This window comes from Anguilla rostrata, chromosome 5, assembly GCF_018555375.3.
Source record: "Anguilla rostrata isolate EN2019 chromosome 5, ASM1855537v3, whole genome shotgun sequence".
Lineage (NCBI taxonomy): Eukaryota > Metazoa > Chordata > Actinopteri > Anguilliformes > Anguillidae > Anguilla > Anguilla rostrata.
Window position 1 is genome coordinate 17,973,759 of NC_057937.1, and position 25,289 is coordinate 17,999,047.

At 51.5% G+C, this 25,289-nt stretch overlaps 1 protein-coding gene across 3 annotated transcripts in view; it reads right to left on the minus strand.

Moving 5' to 3' along the window:
* Positions 1 to 25,289, minus strand: part of znf423 (zinc finger protein 423) — a 165,086-nt gene that overhangs the window by 8,604 nt on the left and 131,193 nt on the right. For all 3 annotated transcript variants that reach the window (XM_064335484.1, XM_064335481.1, XM_064335483.1), the window contains 2 exons: positions 10,229 to 10,360; positions 7,190 to 7,305 (listed from right to left, as the gene is read on the minus strand). In XM_064335484.1, coding sequence (XP_064191554.1) covers positions 7,190 to 7,305; positions 10,229 to 10,360 — 248 coding nt within the window. The remainder of the gene's footprint in view (positions 1 to 7,189; positions 7,306 to 10,228; positions 10,361 to 25,289) is intronic.

Here is a 25,289-nt window from a genome sequence, read left to right on the forward strand (position 1 = left end):
GATTAAGCTGTCCTGCCCGACAAAGCATCTTGAAAACATCCCTGTGCCCCACCCTGGTATACACTGCTGACAGCTGCACCATACTGCTGCCCCTGACCACTTGACCACATACTGCTGCAATAACCACTGTACTTCACCGCTGCTCTGACCACTGTACCATACTGCTGCTCTGCTCCACACTGCTGCTCTGACCTCTGTACTACACTCCTGATCTAACCGCTGTACTATATAACTGCTCTGACCACTGTACCATACTGCTGCTCTAACAACTGTACCATTCTGCTGCTCTAACCACTGTACTACACTGCTGCTGTACCCACTGCACCATACTGCTGCTTAGACCACTGTACCACACTGCTGCTCTAACCACTGTACCATACTGCTGCTCTAACCACTGCTCCACACTGCTGCTCTGACCACTGTACTACACTGCTGCTCTACCCACTGCACCATACTGCTGCTTAGACCACTGTACCACACTGCTGCTCTGACCACTGTACCATACTGCTGCTCTAACCACTGCTCCACACTGCTGCTCTGACCACTGTACCATACTGCTGCTCTAACCACTGCACCATACTGCTTACACTGTACCTGCTCTACCCACTGTCCACCTAGCTAACACGCTATGCTGCTCTAACCATGTACTACACTCTCTACCACGCACACTGCTGCTCTGACCACTGTACCACACTGCTGCTCTGACCACTGTACCATACTGCTGCTCTAACCACTGTGCCACACTGCTGCTCTAACCACTATACTACACTGCTGCTCTAACCACTGCTCCACACTGCTGCTCTGACCACTGCTCAACACTGCTGCTTTGACCACTGATGACCTCCAAATTGCTATGGTGCAGTATCTGGTGCAGTCCCCTGGCCAATAAGCTGTGGGGGGTGGAGTTACCTACTGAGAGAGCCCCCCAGGTCCCAGCTCTAATAACACAGACTGTCACTGTGAGCACTGGTGCTTCTGGGACAGGCAGAGAGAGGGCCACAGGGGCGACTAAATCTAATCCAGCACAGACTGGATCTCCATAAACACTACCCACACACAACCACACACTCACAGGAAGCTGTACCACACACACACACACACATACACTCACTCACTCACTCATTCACTCACTCACTCACTCATACTCTCTCTCTGTCACTCTCTCTCACTCACACACACACACACACACACACACATACATACTCGGTCACTCACACTCACTCTCTCTGTCACTCTCTCTTTCACACACACACACAACCTACCACAACACACACAGTCACTCTCACTTACACACACACACATACACACTCACTCTCTCACCCACATGCCACACACACACATGCACACATCCTCTCACTCACTCACACACACACACACACACACACACACATCACTCTGTCACTCGCGCACACACACACACGCATAATGGCCGTCCGTGAACCAACATTCTGTCCATCATTCTCCTCCATCTCAGTTTCTGACTGGAGTAAGTCAGCCTGCGGAGCGTGCTGTACGTACACACGGCTCTTCTGTCCTGAGACTGCAGTGCACTCAAATATTCAACACTTGGGGCGAGGGGGGGGGGGGGGGGTAGACAGGGCTGAATATAGGCAAAATGTGAAAACAACAAACAATCCAAAGTGCCCCCTCCACACACACACACACACAAACTGACTGTAGTTAAATATTTACAAGTGGTAAAGGAAATTGAGTACACACACATGGAATCACAGGGAGCCGGGGCGGGGTGAAGCGGGGTTTAGAGCGTCCCCTAGAGGACACAATTAAAACCAGCAAAGTGTAAAGAGCAGCCGGGCCGCGAGGAAGCGACGGAGGAGCGCGTGGGGGGGGGGGGGGGAGGTTTGGATGAGGGTTGGGGGGTCTGGGGGTTGGGGAACTGGCGACCAGGGGGGAGAAAAAACCAAACAACACGAAAACAAGGCGAGTCTCTGTGAAGTTTAAAGCAAAGGAATGGAGCCAAGGCAGGGGAGGGCTGCAGTAGCGCCAATCAGGAGGAAAACATCACTTATTTACCAGCTGCCGGCTGCAGTATTTATGGGTCACAGGGGAGGAGGAGGGGAGAAAGAGAGAGAGGGGATGAGAGGAGAGGGAGAACGGCGAGGAGGGGAGAGGAGGAGAGGAGGGTGTGAGAGGAGAGAGGGGAAAGGGAGGGAAGGGGACAGCGTGGAGGAGAGTGGGGGGAAAAAGGGATGAAGAAAAGGAGGAGGAGAGGGGGGAAAGGAGAGGAGAAATGAGGGAGGATGAGAAGAGAGAGGGAAAAGGAAGAAGGGGAATGATGCCCGCACAGAGGGGAAAACAAGAGGAATGAGTAAGAAGGGAGGGACTGGTAAGGAGTGGGTATGGAAAAAAATCTGTGGCACAGAGTAAGAGATAGAATGCAGTCTGAACCATAAACACACAGACATACATACACACATACAGACACACACACAAACAGACACACAGGCACAGACAGACAAACACACAGACACAAAGACACCGACACAGACAGACATACAGACACAGACACACAGGCATACACAGGCAGACACACAGGCATAGACACAGACACAGACACACAGACAGACACAAAGACACCGGCACAGACATAGACACACATACACAGATACAGACACACACCAGCACAGACATAGACACAGATACAGACACGCACACACAGACAAACACACAGACACAAAGACACCGGCACAGACATAGACACAGACACACACACAGACACCAGCACAGACATAGACACAGATACAGACACGCACACACAGACAAACACACAGACACAAAGACACCGGCACAGACATAGACACAGACACCAGCACAGACATAGACACAGATACAGACACGCACACACAGACAAACACACAGACACAAAGACACCGGCACAGACATAGACACAGACACCAGCACAGACATAGACACAGATACAGACACACTCACACACAGACAAACACACAGACACAAAGACACCAGCACAGACACAGACACACACAGGCACAGAGAGGGAGGACACAGTCTGACCAGCGCAGAGCGATAGGAGTAGTGTTGGTAATTGTCGCAGTAGCCCCGCTTGTATAAAAGCACAATTACCAGCCCTTGACCTCCAGGCCCAACCCTGTTCATCTCTCTCACTTAGAAAGCCTCCTCCCAAACTGGAGCGGGGCCAGTGGGAGGGGAGGGGAGGGGGGGGGGGGGGCGGAGGACCGCAGAGGACCGCAGAGGAAGAGCGGAGACGGGCGGGTCTGGCCGGTCGGAGTTTGGCGGAGTCCGCGGCCGGGCCCCAGGGCGGGGTGGACAGTGACCGACAGGGTCCAGCGCGCTTCCTGCTGGTAAATGGACCGGCCGGCCATATGCCCAAAGCCTCCGGCCTTATATCTCTGTCACAGCGGCACGGGGAGAGGGTGGTGGTGGTGGTGGGGGGGGGGGGGCGGTGGGGGCTCTCTCCGAGGCTGGCCGGGAGATGTAGGTCACTGCCCGTAATGACATCATGGATCTTCCGGCGGCCTCTGCCGCGTCCCCTAAGAACTCGGCGGGGGGAGGGAGGCCGGTGGGCGCAGATGCCACCCATATCGTAACCCTGCCCCCCCCCACGCCCAAACGCCCCTGCCCCCGCACCTGCCCGCTCCCAGCCCGCTGCCCGGCGCTGAAGATGATGCATGCCCCCGGGGCTGGGGGTCGGCCTACGCTCCTGACCCCGGGCCGGTGCCGGGCCGGACCCACCCCGGGCTGAGTTATACCGGCCCGGCGCCGGCCCCATCCGTCAGACCTGTAACGACACGGCCGGGCCAGAACCCTGCTGGGGGGTGGGGAGTGGGGGGGGGGGGCGGTGGGGAGGGGAGGGGCTCTGTACTGCAAATGTGGGAGCTGCAAGACTTGTGTGTATGTGCGTGTGGGAGAGAGAGAGAGAGAGAGAGAGGGAGAGAAAGAGAGAGAGAGGGAAGGAGGGAGGGAGGGAGAGAAAGAGGGAAGGAGGGAGAGAGAGAAAGGGGGAGAGAGGAAGAGAGTGAGAGAAAGGGGAAGGAGAGACAGAGGGAGCGAGGGGGGAGAGAGAGGGAAAGAGGGAGGGAGAGAGAAAGAGAGATCGAGAGAAAAAAAGGTATGGGTGTGTTTATGTGCTTTTCTGGTTGTCGTCTGATGGCCAGAGTCGTTTCCAACAATTCCTAAACATGGCAATGGCAAGTCAAGACAACAGGGAACTTTGTCCTATTAAAACTTGGTTTATGCAGAACTTTGTGCCCAGTTATTCTAGTCACAATATGATACGGTACCAAATTAAGACCAAAACACACAAGCCAGTGGTACTGAAGTGAATCCTACACTACTAGAGAGTTTGATTGGTGGCAGCTCAGTTTGCAGCACTTGATTTTCTGACTCAAAGTTAGCAACCGGGAGCAGAAAACTTTGATCAAATTCGGTGGCCGTGGGTTTTTTATTGAGATGAGGCACAAGCTGTACACGTGCTAAAGAATAAATGGTCAGGCAGTGCGTACCTTTCGACATGACAAACGGGCAGACCAGTGGTAGTGAACGATAAAATGGAGGGTTTGCATTTAACAAATCAAGTCTGTTTTATTCAAATCACTCATTTTTTATGAAATCATTTGCACTTTTATCTACAATTATTTTCATAATTTACCTCCAAATTCATCAATTCATTTATTCATTTGCACTGTCATGAACTTTTTTTTATCACATAATTTTTGTTAGTTCCACCACTCAGATTTTGTGAATGTATTTTCTATATAATAATAATAGTAATAATAATAATAAATTAGTACAGCTGTACAACTGTAACTACACCTATTCCAATACTACACACCTGCCTCAGAACTACACCTGTCTCAGAACCACACACCTGCTTCATAACTACACTCATCTCAGAACCACACACCTTCCTCATAATCACACCTGTCTCAGAACTACAACAGTCTGAGAACTACACCTGCCTCATAACTACACACCTGCCTCATAACTACAACAGTCTGAGAACTACACCTGCCTCCTAACTACACACCTGCCTCATAACTACAACAGTCTGAGAACTACACCTGCCTCAGAACTACACCTGTCTCAGAACCATACACCTGCCTCATAACTACACCTGTCTCAAAACTACACACCTGCCTCATAACTACACCTGTCTCAAAACTACACATCTGCTTCATAACTACAACAGTCTGAGAACTACAAATGTCTCAGAACTACACCTGCCTCACAACTACACACCTGCCTCATAAATACACCTGTTTCAGAACTACACCTGTCTCAGAACTACACATCTGCTTCATATCAACAGTCTCAAAACTACACACCTGCCTCATAAGTACACCTGCCTCAGAACTACACCCGTCTCTGAGCTACACACCTGCCTCAGACTAAAACACCAGTCAGAGGACTCCACACCTGTCTCAGAACTACACCTGCCTCATAACTACACCTGTCTCAGAACTACACACCTGCCTCATAACTACACCTGTCTCAGAACTACACACCTGCCTCATAATCACACCCGTCTCAGAGCTACACACCTGCCTCAGACTAAAACACCAGTCAGAGGACTCCACACCTGTCTCAGACTAAAACACCAGTCAGAGGACTCCACACCTGCCTCAGACTAAAACACCAGTCAGAGGACTCCACACCTGCCTCAGACTAAAACACCAGTCAGAGGACTCCACACCTGTCTCAGACTAAAACACCAGTCAGAGGACTCCACACCTGTCTCAGACTAAAACACCAGTCAGAGGACTCCACACCTGCCTCAGACTAAAACACCAGTCAGAGGACTCCACACCTGTCTCAGACTAAAACACCAGTCAGAGGACTCCACACCTGTCTCAGACTAAAACACCAGTCAGAGGACTCCACACCTGTCTCAGACTAAAACACCAGTCAGAGGACTCCACACCTGCCTCAGACTAAAACACCAGTCAGAGGACTCCACACCTGCCTCAGACTAAAACACCAGTCAGAGGACTCCACACCTGCCTCAGACTAAAACACCAGTCAGAGGACTCCACACCTGTCTCAGAAGTGCTCAGCTGTCGAAGCTCACGAGGCTGTTAATCACCACATAAACCCGGCGCTCGCAGTAAGTCTGACCCCCCAAACGCCGTGTAACTGGAGTAATTAGAGCGGATTCCTGAGCGCGCGAGCAGGGTGTGGGGGCACCGGGGTGCACCCAGCAGGCCCGGCGGGGGGTCAGATTGATTAACGGTGCGGCGGAGTCTGTCACCGCGCCAAATCGTTACCGACGCCGGGCGCGGTCCACTCGTCTGCCATAGGAGCCGCTGCTGGCGCCGCGCTAGCTCTCGCGCCCCTTAAAAGCCCAGCTGCTCACCGTGCCCTTTAACGAGAGATTTACCTGAGCGTGTGTGTGTGCGCGTGTGTATGAGACTGTGACTGCGAGGGAATGTGAGAAAGTGTGCCTGTGAAGAGAGAGGAAGAGAGAGAGATGTTAGAGAGGGAAACATTGTGTATGTGTGAGATGCCGTGTCTGTGTATGTGTGCGTGCGTGTGTGTGTGTGAGAGATAGAGAGAGAGGGAGAGAGAAGGTGAGAGAGAGAGTGCATGAATGTGTATCTGTAAGGAGTAGATAGATAGATGAGGTAATCTCAGGGAGGAGTCCTGCTCACACACTGTTACAGCACATGCCGCCCTGACAGGAACAATGCCATAAGACAAAGAGCTGTGCTCCTATTGGTTAATAATACTATCATATCACGTTCCCATAGGTTACCCCTGTACCGTGCTGTGACAGGTCCCAGACACACTCACAATGGATAATGGGGCAGTTCCGGGCCTTGACGCCTAGCACAATATTTACAGTTCGGATCAGAATCTAAGATACCGGTTTTGTAGTCCCAATGCATCCTGGCAACTACAGATTGTTTGAGCTAACAGTGAGCCTCATTGCAAAAGCCTTAATTAAATCTTTGCTTTTTCACAGGACAAGGTGAGTTGACAAGGTTGGTATAAATGCAAAAAAAAAAAAAAAACCCTGGTGCTTCCACATAGAAACCTAGTCCCAACAATCCCGGACCATGTTACAAACCTTCATGTTAAATAAATAAAATTAGTAAAGTCAGTTGGAATATATGCATGTGTCCTTTGGTTTGTACTGTGTTATGATGTCACTTCCTGCTGTTCTTGGTGGGAGGAAGGAAGTGATACCGACCTGGAGTTCCGTCTGGAAGAAGAATTTCTGAGGACACTGGGAGCAGTCATAGATCTTATCCTCCTGCCCGTGGACAGCAAAGATGTGCTGCTGCAGCTTATTGGCCTGGACAAAGACTGGGGGACAGAAAGGAGGAGGAGTCAGTTCACTCATTGGCAAAGACGACTGAGGGGAGGAGTCATTCTTTACTGATCCAGAGGACAGCTGAGAGAGGGAGAGGGAAGCCTTTCTCGGCTAAGACTGGAATTGAGGGAAGGAGACAGTCAGGAGATTTGTGCGCCAAAACAGAATTCAAATAGAAAAAGTCAATGTTGAATGAGAGAAAGAGAGAAGTCAATGTTGAATGAGAGAGAGAAAGACAGAAGTCAATGTTGAATAAGAGAAAGAGAGAGAGAGAGACGAGACGAATGAGACACGGACAAACTATTCCCCGCAGACCCTGTGATATTTATCAATAAATCATCTTTTCCCTTTCTCCCTCTTTTAATTCTGTCCTTTTTGTTTTGGTAAACTTAGTTTTTTTCCCCTCTCTGTGGAAAGTATGAATTATTTAACCCTCCCCAGGACCATGGATCTCACTTATTCATGACCACCCTGGAATAGAGTTGAAATTTAAATGACTGTGGCTGGGGGGGGGGGGGGGGGGGGTTGTTCATGACACAAAACCCTGCTGAACCACTGAGGGGAGGGTAGGGAAGGGGCATGGGGGGGGGGGGTGGCAGATGTCCCAGAGAGACAGGCAGGTAGAACAGAATCCCTCCTCACGGGTAACTGCAGCTGCAATGCTAGCGGCTGCTGACAAAGGCACTTAATTTTATTCTTTTTTTAAAGAAAGAAAGAAAAAAAAAACCTTGAGTCACATGCCTTCCGTGCGCCATGCTAACTAAACAAGGAAACCACTCGCTTTACCTACGGGGGCCTGTAGAGGGAGCTCCGCCTCTGAGAGGCCGACACGAGCCCCCCCCCAACCCCCCTCACCCCCCTCACCCCCCTCACCGCAAACTCTGGAAGCCAAGTGGAACTGCTGTGCTAAATCAGGGATGTGATTGTTCCCGATTCCTCCTGATGAATCAGGAAATAAAGATTTCTCAGGCCTTAAGCAGCTTGACCAGAGGCGCAGGGCTGGGTGCAGGGCTGGGCGCGGCTTCGGCACGCAGGCCGGGAGCCTTTTCCACTCTCTGGCAGCCGATCGCAGAAGAGGGCGCTCGGCAGTAAAGCCACAGACCCGAGGCCCGGGGGACGCGGAGGGCCAGGAAAAAATATCAGGAACAATCAAATCCTTGTATTTGCAGCCCTGCCTCAGCCCTTAAGGAAATGGTATATACTGCGATGTACTGTACAGTAAATGCCGGGAGTTTTTTTGTGCGAAATATACAATGAATCAAATAAAAACCAGAAAGAACGCTTTAAGTACTTGCCAAGATATTATGAAGTGTTGCAATAACTTGACAGCATATTTTGTCATGATATATTCCGTATAGGGGTGGGAATCACCAGGGACCTCACAATACGATATTATTCCGATACTTGGGTCACGATTTTGCGATTGTTTGTATTTTTTGTGATACACAAAGTGCTGCAGTTCAATACTTAAATTTATTGCTGTTTTTATTTTTAATTTTTTTTTTCTCATTTGACTGCAGTGAAACGTTGAAATCACACACCTAAGAAGAAAAATAAACCAAAACCCCAATAATAAAAAGCATTGCAAGAATTCTTAACTTTTACTTGTGCAAATTCACACCACAAACACATAACCGCCTGTAAAAAAATACAACGTCCAAGAACACAAGGTTCCTTCTGGCAGCTGAAACTAATTTCAGTAAAAAATTATAACGCAATTAATTTTAGGAGAAAAAATGGAAATAACGAAAAAGGCAACTCCAACTGCAACAGAGCAATGTCAACAGTTCTAGACGAGCAGCAGTTGTAGACCATCTGCAGTTTCAGATGACACGTGCGTAACATGTAACACTTATTTTACATTGAATACCTTTGTTAGATCAACGCTGAGCCAGCTAAACAGGTGCGTCAATATGTGCCATATTTATTCTATATAGCAAATGTCATCACATAGGCACTCAACTTAATGAAAACAGTTCTGATATTTTAATACCAAGTTACACAAGAGACAGTAAACCTAACACTTAGCTTGCTACCTGACTAGACCAATGCTCATTATCTTTTGTGTGTCAGTCTGTGCAGAAAATGTCGATCTGCACACACCACACATTTATTAAATAACACTTATTGGATTGGCGGGTTGTCAAACACGCATATAGTTTTTTCTGTGGTATTGTGAGCAGTTATTTATGGGTAATCTCATAATGGATGTTCAGGAGCTCAGAAAGAAAGAAGCAAATCTATGTATCCAGTGAATTTTCATCCCTGGCTGTTAAACCTATTGTAGGAATGCTGTCCGCCCCCATCCCAGTAGGTCCAGTCCGGGTCTTAGCTCCAACCTGCTCCACTTCACACTGAATTGATCATTAACCCGGCTTAATTAAGTTGTCGGAGTGGGATCGGGAGGGGGGAGGGGGGTCAGATCACAGGGGGAGATGGGGGTCAGGGCAAGGGGGGGGTGTATATAGGAGAGAAATGGCAAATAAAGACTGGAGAAAAGTGTGTGTATGTGTGTCTGTGTTTGACAAAAATTTATGAATGCAATACTGTTTTGTTATATATATATATATATATATATATACACACATATATATGTATATGCTTGTCGGGGAACACATGCAGTATATATATACACAACTCATTCAATGTTCTCATGGTTATATATGTCAATGTATTCATGTTGGAGCATCACAGTGATTAGGGGTGTATGTGTGTATTTACATGCATATGTCAGTGAGCGCATGGATGTGTGTATTTGCATGCATATGTCAGTGAGCGCATGGATGTGCGAGCACTTCATTGTCATGCACAAGCACCCATGCGTTAGTGTGCGTGTGACGCGCATGCATGCAATGACACCCTGCGTGTCGCCTCCTTGACCGCCCTCGACCCCGCCTCCCCCCTCCGCCCCCTCACCTGTGAAGCAGACGGGACACTTGAAGGTCCCCCCCATGCCCTCGAAGCTGTGCTCGATCAGGTGACACAGGAGCTTGGCCGGAGAGTCGAACATCTGGTTACACAGCTTGCACTCATGATTGATGCCTTCCTCTGCAAAAAAAAAGAAAAAAAAAAAAGGTCACATGATAAAACCTGTTACCCACGTGGAAGACTGGAGACAGGCAGAAAAGACAAAAAAAAAATCACACACACAAGGAAATAAATCACCTACAAAAGAATAAAACATGAGCCAATGAAAGCTGGAGCTTCTGTTTAGCATCGAGAATAATTCAGCACAGCAGTTTATATTAGAGAGCCACAAAGTGCGTTTCCATACAGCAGAAGTAAGGTTTCAATATGCAGAATGAATTTCAGCATAGCGACTGTACTTCAGGACAGTACAGACCGGGTTTCAGTACAGAAACAGGTACTTCAGGACAGTACAGACCGGGTTTCAGTACAGTAACAGGTACTTCAGGACAGTACAGACCGGGTTTCAGTACAGTAACAGGTACTTCAGGACAGCACTGACTGTTTCAGTACAGTAACAGGTACTTCAGCACAGTACTGACTGTTTCAGTACAGTAACAGGTACTTCAGGACAGCACTGACTGTTTCAGTACAGTAACAGGTACTTCAGGACAGCACTGACTGTGTTTCAGTACAGTAACAGGTACTTCAGGACAGCACTGACTGTGTTTCAGTACAGAAACAGGTACTTCAGGACAGCACTGACTGTGTTTCAGTACAGAAACAGGTACTTCAGCACAGTACTGACTGGGTTTCAGTACAGAAACAGGTACTTCAGCACAGTACTGACTGTGTTTCAGTACAGTAACAGGTACTTCAGCACAGCACTGACCGTTCCAGTACAGAAACAGGTACTTCAGCACAGCACTGACTGTGTTTCAGTACAGAAACAGGTACTTCAGCACAGCACTGACGTGTTTCAGCACAGTAACAGGTACTTCAGCACAGCACTGACTGTGTTTCAGTACAGTAACAGGTACTTCAGCACAGTACTGACTGTTTCAGTACAGTAACAGGTACTTCAGCACAGCACTGACTGTGTTTCAGTACAGAAACAGGTACTTCAGCACAGTACTGACTGGGTTTCAGTACAGAAACAGGTACTTCAGCACAGTACTGACTGTGTTTCAGTACAGTAACAGGTACTTCAGCACAGCACTGACCGTTCCAGTACAGAAACAGGTACTTCAGCACAGCACTGACTGTGTTTCAGTACAGAAACAGGTACTTCAGCACAGCACTGACCGTTCCAGTACAGAAACAGGTACTTCAGGACAGTACTGACCGTGTTTCAGCACAGTACTGACCGTGTTTCAGCGCAGTACAGATAGTGCACACCATTAGTAAGTATTTTCAACTGCACAGCCTTCTCTCCCAGTCAGTTTAAAAAAAAGAAAAGAAAAGAGAACACAAATGGAACAAGCGTCCGGCAGAACACATCTGCTGTGCGAGCGCGAGGGGCACGAGGGGCGGGCGGGGCGGGCGGGGCTGGGCCTGTCCCCACGGGGCGGGGTCTAAAAACGGGCCGGGACGCCGGGCCGGCGGCGTCCGCTCCCTCTCCGGCGCAGATCCGGCCCCACCCGGACCCTCCTCCTCCTCCTCCTCCTCCTCCTCGGGCCCCGCGCCGCTCCGCGCCCAGGCCGGTAATTGCCTTATGCCCCCCCGGGGGCCCTGGCTATCTGCCCTCCCCGATCGGACGCTCTATTTTAAGCCCCCGGCCAATGACATCACCGCGCCCACCCCCCCACCGCCCCCTTCCCTCCCTCCGGCGGGGCAGATGAAAGGTGGGCGGCGGGGCCTGGCGGGACGCCCCCCGTCTCTTGCTTATCGCCCGCTCCGCACACAGGACAGAGCGCCGTCCCGCGTACGCTCCCCCCCCATCTCCATCTGACCGCCCCCACTGAGCCCCCATCCTGCCTCCGCGTCGGGGCCCTGGATGAGGATGTGATGCTGGGCCCCACAAGCCCATCACCTCCCCCCCCCCCCAAACCCCCCCATTTTGCCCTCTTCCCATCATTCTCTGTCCAGTCAGTTTCAACACCGATGTTCTCAGGGCCTGTTGGCTGAGTTAAGTTTAGGGGGGGGGGGGTAATAAAGTCTTCAGTCAAATGTTCCCAAAACCCTGCATCGCCCACACCTGACACGTACTCCACCACTCCCCAACATCACCGCACATTACAATATCCTCTGTCTCGCCGCACCACCCCCACACCAAAAAAAAAAAAAAACACTTTAAAAACCCAAACACACGCATGCACCAAACACAAGGACACACTAATCACAGTCTATACTGAGGGGGAGCGGGGTAGTTTTATCTCAGGGTGTAAAACAGGAACTCGAATGGGGAGCTGAGGAGGGAAGAGGCAGGGCATCAAAAGGAGATCGGAAGGGCAAAATCCGGGTGGGTGGCATGGGGGACCTAAGGAAGGTATTGGGTGGGTATGAAAAAGGGAAGAGAATAATCCGAGAGAGGGTCACGGAGGTAAGGGGATGGTATCTGGGCCGCGATGCTGTTTCAGGTTGTACTAAACAGCGTGCTCAAACGCGGCCGTTTTGTGCGCCACTGTGCTGCGGTAGTCCAGCCCAGCTGCTCCGCCATTAGCATTGTGCAGACTCAGATGGAAAAAAGGCAAAGACAATGGCAGGCTGCCCTGCAGTCTGTCTCAGAAGGCCCTCTCACCTTACTGTAAGTGGACAGCACTTCCTGTAGCGGCGATAGCCATGCCAGGAACGTACCAGCTTGCGCATCGCACACGTTCTCAGATGGACGTTTACAGACGTATTTTATGGATAGAATTACAGCATCCAGCTAAGGCACATTTTCACTGGGTTGATGCGATTGGTCGGAAAATATTGGCTACATGTCAAAGAGGAAGTGGTATCAGGTCTCTGAACTGCAGTCATTTTGCCAGGCTCATAGTAGAGAGGTATATATGGGTGGCACATGAGGTTACTCGATAGTATACTTTCCAATATGGCTGCCGGAGCGTCCCTTCACCAAAGACAGACCTCACTGGCAGACGCGCTCAGTTACAGCTCCACCCCTGTTCACCTGGCTGCTGTGAAGGACACACGGCCACCGCATCCTACCAAACCTCGTTTGCATACTGATGAGCACATTTGCATATCGATTAGCGCGATTAACGCGGCCTCGGCCGTTTCGCTGATAACGGACTGCAGAATGCGCTCAGGCTGATAACAGAACAGAGACTATGGATATTGGGCGCTCTGCTGTTAGCTGGGGCGTGCAATTCAGGGCGTCGCCACAGTTTGACACGTAGAGAAACGCAGGAAGCGACTTTTTGATCGAAAGAAAACTGGGCTTCCATTCAGATTCAGGGGCTTGGACACCGGGCAGGAAGGGCTTTCATTAATTCTCAGAGATCTTTTTGGCTGGTGAATATGGGTTGTTCAGATCCTATCGCTATGTTCGTTTAATCATCCCAGCTCATGGTAATAAAGTATAACTGCTATGCAGTAACAATCCTGCAGTTATATTTTATGATCATTGAGTATAACTGCTATTGAGTTACAGTTGTTTTTTTTTTTTCTCTCAGTGACAAGCAATTAAGTCCAAGCCTGTGTGTCTGTTTAGCTTAATGATTTAGCGTTGCTAAAAGCGTTACTTCCTGTTCTGTTTCCATGCCCTTGTTCCTGCAGTTCTTGTGATGTACTCTTAATTTATCAAGCCTTGATGGCCCAAAAAGCACTTCTATATAGAAGTGAAAGAATGACGACAACAACTACCTCTAGTACTAACACTACTACTAGTAGCCTACTGCAAATACAACTCCTCTAAATGATACAAATAACAATCATCACGGCAACACTAACTACATACCAAGCAACCTATATAACACAGTTATAAGCATGACAAAACACCTGTTCTAGCCTGTCGTAACTGTATTATAGCTCAGCTCTGATGTCACAAGCGATCATGTTGTAACTGTTAAATTTACGTGTACTATGCTGTCCTGGCTGTTTATTACAGGTGTTATGTTATGCTCACGATCATTACCGCCATCATAATGAGCACTGTTTTAGCAGTAAATAATCATTCACAATTTAAACACTATTTTCTCCAACTTTACAAATACGACAGAGGGTTCAAGTAAAGGGAAGAGAGCATGTATCTGTGATGTCACGCGTTGTAACTCCTACATGAAAGCATTCTCTTTACTATGATAAAGACGGCTTGGTCACATGACGGGGGCTGCATGGCCATCCCTCCCTCTCTGTCTCTCTCTGGAGGCAGGAGGCCCAGCCCGTGCCAGACTCAAAGGAGGCCCGGCCAGGGTTCGAGCAGGAGGTACCTCGCCCGAATTACAGGACCCGGTAACGGCCGTCCTGCCCTCTCCTGTCTGGGTGAGCATTCGATCCCTGGCAGCCTCGGAGGCTCCTACCTCATCCCTCGGGGGGTGGGGTGGGGTGGGGGTAGTGTGGGGTAGGGGGGTGTCAGAGGGGAGGAGGGGTTAGGGACCTAGGAGGAGGGAGGGGCCAGCCCCCGAAAGCTGGAGGTGGAATCTGGGCCCAAACTTTTGGCTTCTCAAAGTAAAACCCACACGATATTGCATTAATCAGATACTGTGTGTGTGTGTGCGCGTGCCTGCATGCAAGTGTGCATGTGTGTGTGTATGTGTGTATATGAGAGAGAGAGAGAGAGAGAGAGAGAGAATATGTATAATGTAGATCTGGTTTGTTGGAAATACATATGTATACATGCTACTCTTACTGCCTCTCAACAAGACCCCTAATCTGCAATTTTAAAATGCCACACTCTCATACAACATTAATACTACAATGCGGCCCGGCGCCTGCCAGCACACGAGCAGGCTCCGTCGTTCTGGCTGTGACCGGCGCACGAGACGATGGACTAATTGAGCGGAAACGGAGCGAGAGGTGACAGGTCAGAGGTCGGCTGGGTGTCGACGCGCAGACAGATGGACGCGCGGGCGCGACTGCGAGATCAGGCCCGAGCCGAGAGCCGAGGCAGCCAGGCTTACTGGAGGGGGGGAGGGCGGGGAACGCACGCTAACGCTACGCGCGTACACAAACGCCGCCTCCCCTCTCAATCTCCCCCCGCCGACCGAAAAGAATCGAACCGCCGTGTCGCTCGGCGCAGGGCCGACGGGGCCGGGGGTCGGAAAGGTCCGTCAGACCCCCCCGCCAGGCATCCGGCGCGGAAAAAGAGAAGAAAGAAAGCGCTTAGCGGCGCTTCGGCGGAAAGCTAAAAGCGACGGAAGAAATCCCGCCGCCTCCGAAGGTGCGCGGCGGCTTAATTGGGAAGCGGCGGGAGGCCGTGTCACGCAAGCGGAATGAGCGATGGGGACTTTTCGGGACACTAACGAAGGAGGGGGGGAAAGAAGGAGGGAGAGGGAGAAAGAAAGAGGGCAGGAGGAGAGAGAGAGAGAGAGAGACGAAGGTAGAGAGAGGGAGCAGAGAGAGAATCGGGGAGAGAGAGAGAGAGAAGGGAGGGAGGGAGGAAAGAGGAGTGCGGGTACAGTGCATTTGTTATTCCGATCCGTTGTTCTGGGCTGAGCAGTGAGCGGAGCCGTGTTTTTCAGCAAACACGGGAGCTGGGGAGGGTGCGCTTCCAGCTAATTGACCAGGGGAAGGACCAGGTGGCGCCCTGCATTGTGGACCCCCCCCCTCACCCCCCCTCAGAGATCCCAGGGGAAGCGTCCTGTCTGCAGGGGAGCGTACCCCCCCCCCCCATGCAGCGTGTGCAGGCACACAAATGAGCTTCACTGGCAGGAGCAGGAACAGGACCCCCCAAGGGGGTCACCCCATGTCTGGCTCGCCAAATCGCCAAACCCCCCTCCCCCCCCCCCGGCCTCTGTCCGGGGGTTGGGATTGATGGCACGGACACCGGGAGCGGTCCTGGGGAGAGGGAGGGGTGGATGGGGTTGGGGTTGGGGTGGATAGAGGGATGGAGGGAGGGGTGTGGGCAAGAGGGGATGGTGGTGGGCTCCTTTGGGGGCTAGCTGAAGGTGTGTTGCCATGGAAACGCGGAGGGAGAGCGAGGGAGAAAGCCTGGCGTGCCGAGCTTGACCCAAGGTGGGGGGTGGGGCTGGAGGGGGGTCGGCGCTGTGGGCCAAAACCTGAGCGAGAACACACGCGTACACACGCAGGTGCACACACATACATGCATACGCACATACGCACACACATACATACATACACACACACACACACACGCACACACACACACACACACACACATACACGCAGGTGCACACACATACACACATACACACATACATACACACATACACGCATACGCACACACATACATGCACATGCACATACGCACACACATACATGCACATGCACATACGCACACACATACATGCACATGCACACCCACACACACGCTCATTCATATACACACACACACACACGCATGCTCTCACACAGACAGACAAATAGACCCACACACACACACACATACACACACGCCCTCTCACACACACGCTCACTCATATACACACACACTCTCACACAGACAGACAAACACACCCACGCACACACACACACACACATACATTCTCACACATGCGCACATAGACACACACACACGCACACACAGACACGTTCTCACACACACACACAGACACACATGCACTCTCTCACACAAACACACACACACACTCACACAGACACACACACACGCATGCTCACACATGCGCACACAGACACACACACACACACGCGCGCGCACACACACACGCATGCTCACACACGCACACACAGACACGTTCTCACACACACACAAACCACGCACACACAAACACACACGCTCTCTCACACAAACACACACACACACTTCCATATTGCGTTCCCTCTCCCTCTCTCCCTCTCTCGTCTTGGCTGCGTCTGTGATTCACACGTTCCCCCATTATCTGCAGTAAACATTTCCGGAGACCGCGCGCGCGGGCCTGCCAGCGAGATGGAGACTCCGGCTCCAGATTATTTTTGGCAAAAGCCGGCGGCATATGGGGCTGACCAGCTTGGAATCTCCTATCAGATTACATAACAGTGGGACGCTGGATCCTTCCTACGCCGGAGCAACCGACCTTCACGAAAACAAACACGCTCTCCTTCCAAAGCACGCTCCCCTTCTCCCCTCCATCTTCCCTCCCTCTTTCCCCTGAGCACGCGCGCGCTCTCCCTCTCTCCCGACGCTCCCGAGCCTTTCCGGATGGAGGCCTGAGCGCCCGTCTTAATGACCGTGTCCCGCTCTTCTGCGACCGCGCGGAGGCTCTCTGGCCCCCGCTGCTGATCGGGAGGCTCTGCGGAGCGCCTAGCCTGTGCTCTGTGGAGCGCCTAGCCTGTGGTCTGCGGTCCGTCTGTGGTCCTCCCGGTGCTGTTCGGTGCTTTGTTTCTTTTTCTGTGCTTTGCAGAGCGGTCTGCGTGTCGTCTGTGCTGCGCTTTCAGGCAGTGTTTTTCGGCACTGTCGGTGCTGCTCCTGTCTGTGCTGTGTGCTGTCTGTACTGTCGTGCGCTGTCTGAGGACGAGTGTAGCACAGTGGTAAGGCAACTGGGCTTGTAACCGAAAGGTTGCAGGTTCGATTCCGGGTAGGACACTGCCGTTGTACCCTTGAGCAAGGTACTTAACCGAAATTGCTTCAGTATACATCCAGCTGTATAAATGGATACAATGTAAAAATGCTATGTAAAAGTTGTGTAAGTCGCTCTGGATAAGAGCGTCTGCTAAATGCCTGTAATGTAATGTAATGTAATGTCTGTACTGCCGTGCGCTGTCTGTACTGTCATTTGTTCCGCTTTTAATGTTGTGTTGCTTTTGCATTGTCCGTTTCCTAGGTGTACTGTTGTTTGTGCTGCGTTTTCTGGCGTTTGTTGGGTTGTGCCGCTTTCTGTCTCGTCTGTGCCATTTCCCACAAGCCCTGGAATCAGTGATGTCCTTTGATCAGGGCGGTTGGACCACATCCAGCTGACCAGAGACCCCCGCGTACTGAGACTGGACATGCAGCAAACGCCATCATTACCCACAGTGCACTGCAGGGGCAGCCACTGCAGGATGTGTCCTTCCCCTTGGTCATACAGTCATCCACTTTTCCACCAATGACAGTCTAGGCACATGCACACAGGTACTGGGCCCCCTATCCAGAAACCACACCCCCCTACACCCAACTGTCCTGCCCCCTCCCTTCCTCCAAAACAGTGCCACAGAACTACTGGCCACCAGCACACAATGCTAAAGAAAAAATTCTCATCAGTGGAAAGTATACAACCGTGTGCGTGTGTGTGTCGTAACTGCCGTCGTTAATGTAGTCAGTTGCAAAAAGATGTTGTGTGTGTGTGTGTGTGTGTGCATGTGTGTTTGTTCTTTGTAACTGTGCTGCTGGTGTTCCTTACTGTAAACTACCCAGGCGTTGAAAATGTAAATTTACTGTCGGATAACTCAGGAAAGGCCACAAACATGGAAAATGTTAATATTTATGTAAAAAAAATAAGAAGTCCTAACAAATAATTTAAAAGGCACTAAAAAATTCAACAAGGTTACCATCACTGCTCTTCTCATGGAAGCACACAGTCACACCTGGCTACAGCATTCATGGCCATGATACACAAGATATCTTGGTCCCACCCACCCACCCACGCACACTCTCTTTAAAAGGGTACTGCTTTCCGTATCTTCTAGGCAAAGATATTTGCGTTTTCAATGTTAATTTAACATTCGCAAGTGCACATGAGGGAATAGTTCTAATCAGCACACCAATAAACCCGCAAATGACACGTCTTTATAAGCTTGTTAAGAGCAAATCTCTCCCCGAGCATCCATTCAATTCAAGTGTCAGTGTACTTCTCCTCCTTCTCCCTCCTTCCTTTCTTCTGTCCCCATCCCCTCTAGTCTTCCTCTCTCTCTTTCTCACTCTCAATTCAATTCAATAATGCTCTCTCTCTCTCTCTCTCACACACACACACACACTCCATCTCCCTCTCTTTCTTTGAAGCCTGCTGAGGCTCAGTCAATGTGTTTTTGCGTGATGATGAATATGCCCTGGCAAACAGCACAGACACTGATCTGTACCATCACATGAAAGAAACTGATACAAACTTATAGCAGGCATGAACAACTGATAGTTATTTTATGTTTCCTGATTTGCTCATAGCAGAAGAGAACACACACACACACACACAAACACAACTAATAAAAAAATAAAATCAGTATGAGCATGTGTATGCACAGCCCCTACGCTTCCGAAACTTTGAGCTAGGGTTTGAGCTAGCTGGGCAATGGCTTCCTGTCACCATGGCAACCATAAAAGCACACTTTTAATGGGAGAAAACACAAAACTTAAATACTCATCTAGGCTCCTGAATTACCATCCCACACATACCTACTCCAACCACCTTAACAAATGCCCTAACGCAGAAAGGCACCTGTCCCAGCACGAGAATACTGCCCTGAGCACCTCGACAATTCTGCCTCGATGCGGAAAGACTTTTGCCCCTAACGTTGCAAACACCTGCCCCAATTAGTGAACAACTCATTTTCCTAACATTCCAAACACTTGCCCCAACACAGCATCTTGCCCCTAACCATTCAAACACCTGTGAACATGACCTCAGATGCCCAGTGGAATGTCAACTTTCTAATAGAACATGCCTCCCATATGCCGCCATTTAATTGCTATTTATATCATGAGCTTGAACGTGCATTTTTTTCTGTATTTTAAGCATGTAGTGTTAAGCAATATATCCTGTTTGGATGGTCCTCTTGAAGAGACAAAAGACAAATTCCCATAGAAGTAGACAAACTCGAAGACATTCCACTCACCCTTTTCCCAACACTGGAACAATCCTACCCAACGCTTCCACACACCTGGCCCAACACCCAAAGGTGAAGGTGAGTTCGGCTAGACTGGCTGCCCAGTTCCGAAAACTTTTAATGGGCCCACGCACACAGAGACACAGGCAGCAGATTGTTAATTGAGGCGGAGACAGTAATTGGCCGGTCTAAGTGGTCAGCTAACCTAATACAGGGCTGGGATTGGGGAACGGGCCAGGACGGCGGCGGGTCTTATTGCATTTGGGGCGCTGCGTTCAGCACCACACCTGGCCCCTCTCTGACCCCAAACGGGGACCGGCACACCTGCCCCGGAGCCGCCACAGAGCTTTACTGGTGTGGCGCCCGACCAGGACTCCTGATAGCAGTGAGCATAGACAGAGCACTGAATGCTGAAGAGGGGAGAACTCATACTACCATAATGCACCAGCCTGCACACACACACACACACATGCAGACAGACAGACTCACACACACGCATGCGGGCGCACACGCGCTTGTGTGTGTGTGAGGGTGTGTGTCTGTGCGTGCGTGTGTCTGTCTCTGCATAAGTGTGTGTGTGGGTGTATGTGTGTATGGTACATGCCTAATCCAGGGCCCCTGGGTGCGTCTGTGACTTCTCGCGGTAGATCTCCCAAATTCAGGCTAAAGGCAATCTCCATGACCCATTCCACAACAATAGCTTATTGTCAGCGTGTCCTGTGGGACCCCAGCTTCCTGGGACCAAATTTCCTGTTTGTCAGCTGAGGGAGTAATAACCATAAAGCCAACAGCAGCAGCAGCAGACACAGCAAAAACACCGACACAGTCCCTGCCCACAAAACATACAGTACACCCATGCACACGCACATACACAGACACACACGCACCCACACACACATACATACACGCACACACACACACCCACACATGCACATACGCGCACACACACAGACACACCCACATGCGCGCGCACACACACACACACACACACACAGAAAAGCGCACGCACGCACACACACACACACACACACACACTCCCTGTCAGTAGATACAGGTGAGTGTGCTCAGGCCTCTCTCTCTCTCCGCGCTGCTTTATTAGGACAGCCGCTCCTCTCTGGTCGACAGCCTGTAAAATATCTGGCAGCGGAGAGGGAGAAAAAACCTCAGCAAATATGAGGAAGCAGCAGGACACTAATAATGCATCTCCAGCTGTTCAAGTTAACCTGCAAATGTGTCCATCTGTACCTCAGAGAGAGAGGGAGTGAGTGAGAGAGACAGAGAGGGAGCGAGTGAGTGAGAGAGAGAGAGACAGAGAGGGAGCGAGTGAGTGAGAGAGAGAGAGACAGAGAGATAGAGAGAGAGAGTAAGAGAGAGAAAGGATGGGAGATAGGGAAAGAGGGAGGGAGAGAGGATGTGTGAGAGGAAGGGAGAGAGCAAGAAGATAGAGCGAGAGAAAGAGAGAGAGAGAGGGCAATGGGAATGAGAGGTTGGAAAGAGAAAGCAGACGGCAGGAGGGGAATGACGAAGAGGGGGAGAGAGGGAGAGGGAGAGAGATGGAGAGAGCACCCAGAGGAGAGCGAGAGAGGTCCGGGCCAAGCGGCGGGCCGACGCCCGTGGCCCGCGCCGCAGGAGTGACCTTGCCGCGACTCGGGCGCTCGGGCCCCTGCCCCGTGCCAGACGGCGTCCCGCCGCCGGAACCTTCCGCCCCGCGCTGGATCGGGCCGAGCCGAGCCGAGCCAGGCCAGGTCACCAGACTCCACAGCCCCAGAACCCCACAGCACATCAGCGGAAACCTCTGCAGCACGCACCGCCCTCGCGTCCTCTCACAAAGCAGAGCACACACACACACACCTATACACACACACACACAGACACACCTGTACACACACACACACACCTATACACACACACACACACAGACACACATACACACACACACACACCCGCACACGCACACACACACACCTATACACACACACACACACACAAGCATGCACGCGCGCACACAAACTCACGCACGCACGCACACGCGCGCGCGCACACACACACACACACACACACACACACACACACACACACACACACACACACACATGGGCACACACACTGCTGTTCAAACGTTCCCACATCATCGAGACACACGGCCATCTGAATGTCATCTCAAAGTCACCCGGACTGACTTTGCCAAAAATGCCCCTCCCTCCCTCTCTCTCTGACCCTCTATCTCTTCCACTCTCTCTCTCCACCGCTTTGGAAGAGCTTTTTCACTCTACAGGTTCTAATAAAACCCCGGCACTCGAGTATGAAGCAATTGTATTAAAACTGATTAAGCAGCAAATGGAATACTTCTGCAAGCAAAAGCAGGAAAATGTACAAGAACTTGAGAAACTGCAATGACATTATTATTATTATTTTTATTTTTTGGGGATGCATGGGTCCACATTGTCAATTGAATTCGCCAATTAACTGATCTTCCGGTTTATCTGTTTTGTGGGTGGATCTGCCGTAGCAAACCTCTCCAGCTGCTCTACTGTCACTCTTTCTCCATCTCTGTTCCTCTCCCTCCACTCCGTCTCCTCTCGGAAGCCTCAGGATTCCCAAAGCTTCCGTGGGAAACACGTTTCGTTTGGTTCAAAACAGGCAGCTACTGATCGTGGGGGCAGGAATTCTGTACATTTTACGGTTTGCCGAGTGTTCCGATCGCTGGACTTGAAGGTTTTGACGAAAGCCATCCATGAGAGACACGGCATGTTACAGACAAGGTGCGGCTAGGCCAACATGAGAAACTCATTTTGGGCTCATGTGTGGTCCAAACCTCATCTACTGCACAAAGTAGTAAAAAAACAGACAAACAAACAAACAAACAAAAGCAAACCTGCATTAAAGAGCCCTCCTGCCACCTGTGTTTGTTTCAGTCGCACAAAGCTAACGGCTTAACCGGAGTTCGGGGGGGGGGGGAGAACGTAGCCGTTCCATCTCTTCCAGAAACGCAAATAGGTCTCCGCAGAAGCCGGAGCGCGGAGGAAAGGGAGAATTAGGAAGCGGTCGCAGCGTGGGAGAAGAGCTTTTCGGAAAGGCGTCGCGAGCCGTTTGTGACGCACGGCCCGCCGGGCGAGAGCTCGTTCGCCGAGGAGGCGGCGATTTCGCCGGAGCGGTAAACGAGTCGGGGAGGCACGGGGCGCTGGGCGCGGGGAGGGAGAGGGAGAGGGACAGAGAAGAGGAGAAATGATCAATGCGAAATCCGCGTTCGACAAGGAGCGCCGGGAGCGGAGGGGCGGAGGAGGGGGAGCGGGGGCGGGGGGGTGGAACAAAAATAAATAACGTTGATATTCCGAAATAAAGCCGGGAATAATGTCGGCCCTGCAGGTAGGCCGCCTCTACAATCCTCCGCCTCTCTCTCTCTCTCTCCCTCTCTCCGCCTCTCTCTCTCTCTCCCTCTCTCCCTCTCTCTCTCTCTCTCCCCCTCTCTCCCTCTCTCCGCCTCTCCCTCTCTCTCTCTCTCCCCCTCTCCCTCTCCCTCTCTCTCTCTCTCCGCTTCCACACACCGGTCCGGTTAAGGCGGGATCAACGCCTCTCCTCGGGCGAGACTTCCTGCGCCAGGAGGAAAAAAAAAAGACCTCCAGTGCAGCCTGGGTCAAACCCGCGGGCCCAGCGTGCCTCGCCCTGCCCGGGGCCCGCTTCCCAGCATGCACTTCTGCCGTCTGAGTCACCGCAGCATCGTTGCAAAAAAACCGAGAGGACGAATGGAGGTGGGGGGAGTGAAAAGAGAAGGCGAAAGTGGTGGGAGAGAGAGGCTACAAGAAGGGGGCAGAGAGAGAGAGAGGGGGATGAGGGAGAGGGGAGAGAGAGAGAGAGAGAGAGGGGGATGAGGGAGGGAGAGAGAAGAGAGAGGGAGAGATGAGGAGAGGGAGAGAGAGGGGATGAGGGGAGAGGAGAGAGGAGAGAGAGAGAGAGGGAGAGGGAGAGAGAGAGAGGTGAGGAGGGGAGAGAGAGAGGGAGAGGAGGAGAGAGGGGATGAGGGAGGGAGAGAGAGAGAGAGAGGAGGGAGAGGAGGGATGAGGGAGAGGGAGAGAGAGAGAGAGAGAGAGAGAGGGGGATGAGGGAGAGAGAGAGAGAGAGGGGGATGAGGGAGAGGGAGAGGACACCCATGCAGAGCTTTCGAGGCCGCGGTGACTCAGCGGGCGCTGTCCGGCGGCGATGACGCGATGCAGGAAGGTGGCGCGGGAGGAAGTGGCTGCCGGGGGACACGCCCATCATGGGGCAGGAGAGTTGCCAGGCAAAAAAAAAAAAAAACAACCCAGAAAGTGTTTCTATACAAGCCGTACGCCTCATCGGTGACTCATGCTAACAAAAAATAAAAAAAAAACATTTTTACCCCATGGACCAGAGCTGTGGATAAATAACATGCAACGTATTTGCGCAACGCCTCTCTACAAAACAGAAATAAAGCAATAGCAGAGGCTTCTCCCTCCATTTTTAAACCAGCCCGAATACACGCAAACCTGAAAGCAGGGTCAAATTCAGTTTCAGTGTGCGGCAGGCGAAACCCGGTCAAACGAAACGCGGGCTGCCATTTTGCATTGTTTCAGAAACAGCAGGCCAGAGGAGATGGAGCTCACAGAATCCCCCCACCGCAACCCCCCCATTTTGGGACGGCTCCAACCGAGCCCTCCCCAAGTGCGCACCCTCCCCACCCCCCACCCGCCAAACCCTAATCCCAAGGAGACGCAAGCGTCGGCGGGCACCTGCTGTTCATTAGCACGTAGCCAGCGCTCGGCGAGCTCGAACCTCCAGCCCCCCCCCCCCCCCGCAGACTGCTCCCTCACGTGTCTCCAGCTTTAAAAACTCGTCATAAATAAATAAAAACGCAGATAAATAAAGGGCATTCATTACCAGGCGGGCAGAACGAGGAGTTCCGCGCTCTGAGATTCGCGTGCCCGCGGACCCGCTACGGTTAAAATCGCCACGGCGCGCGTCAAATCCCCTGCCTCAACCCAACTCCCAGGCTCAACCCAACTCCCAGCCTCAACCCAACTCCCAGCCGAGGCCTACGCTGCATGGGCAGAACGATGTTTGGAGGGTTGGAGGGGGGTTGGGGTAGAAACGCTCCTCACCAAAGGACTACCACGCGCCGTGGACTGCCACGACCTCAGTCAAACCCCCCCCCCCCCAAAAAAAAATGGCGGCATGGGAACCGCGGCGAGGGTTGGGCTGG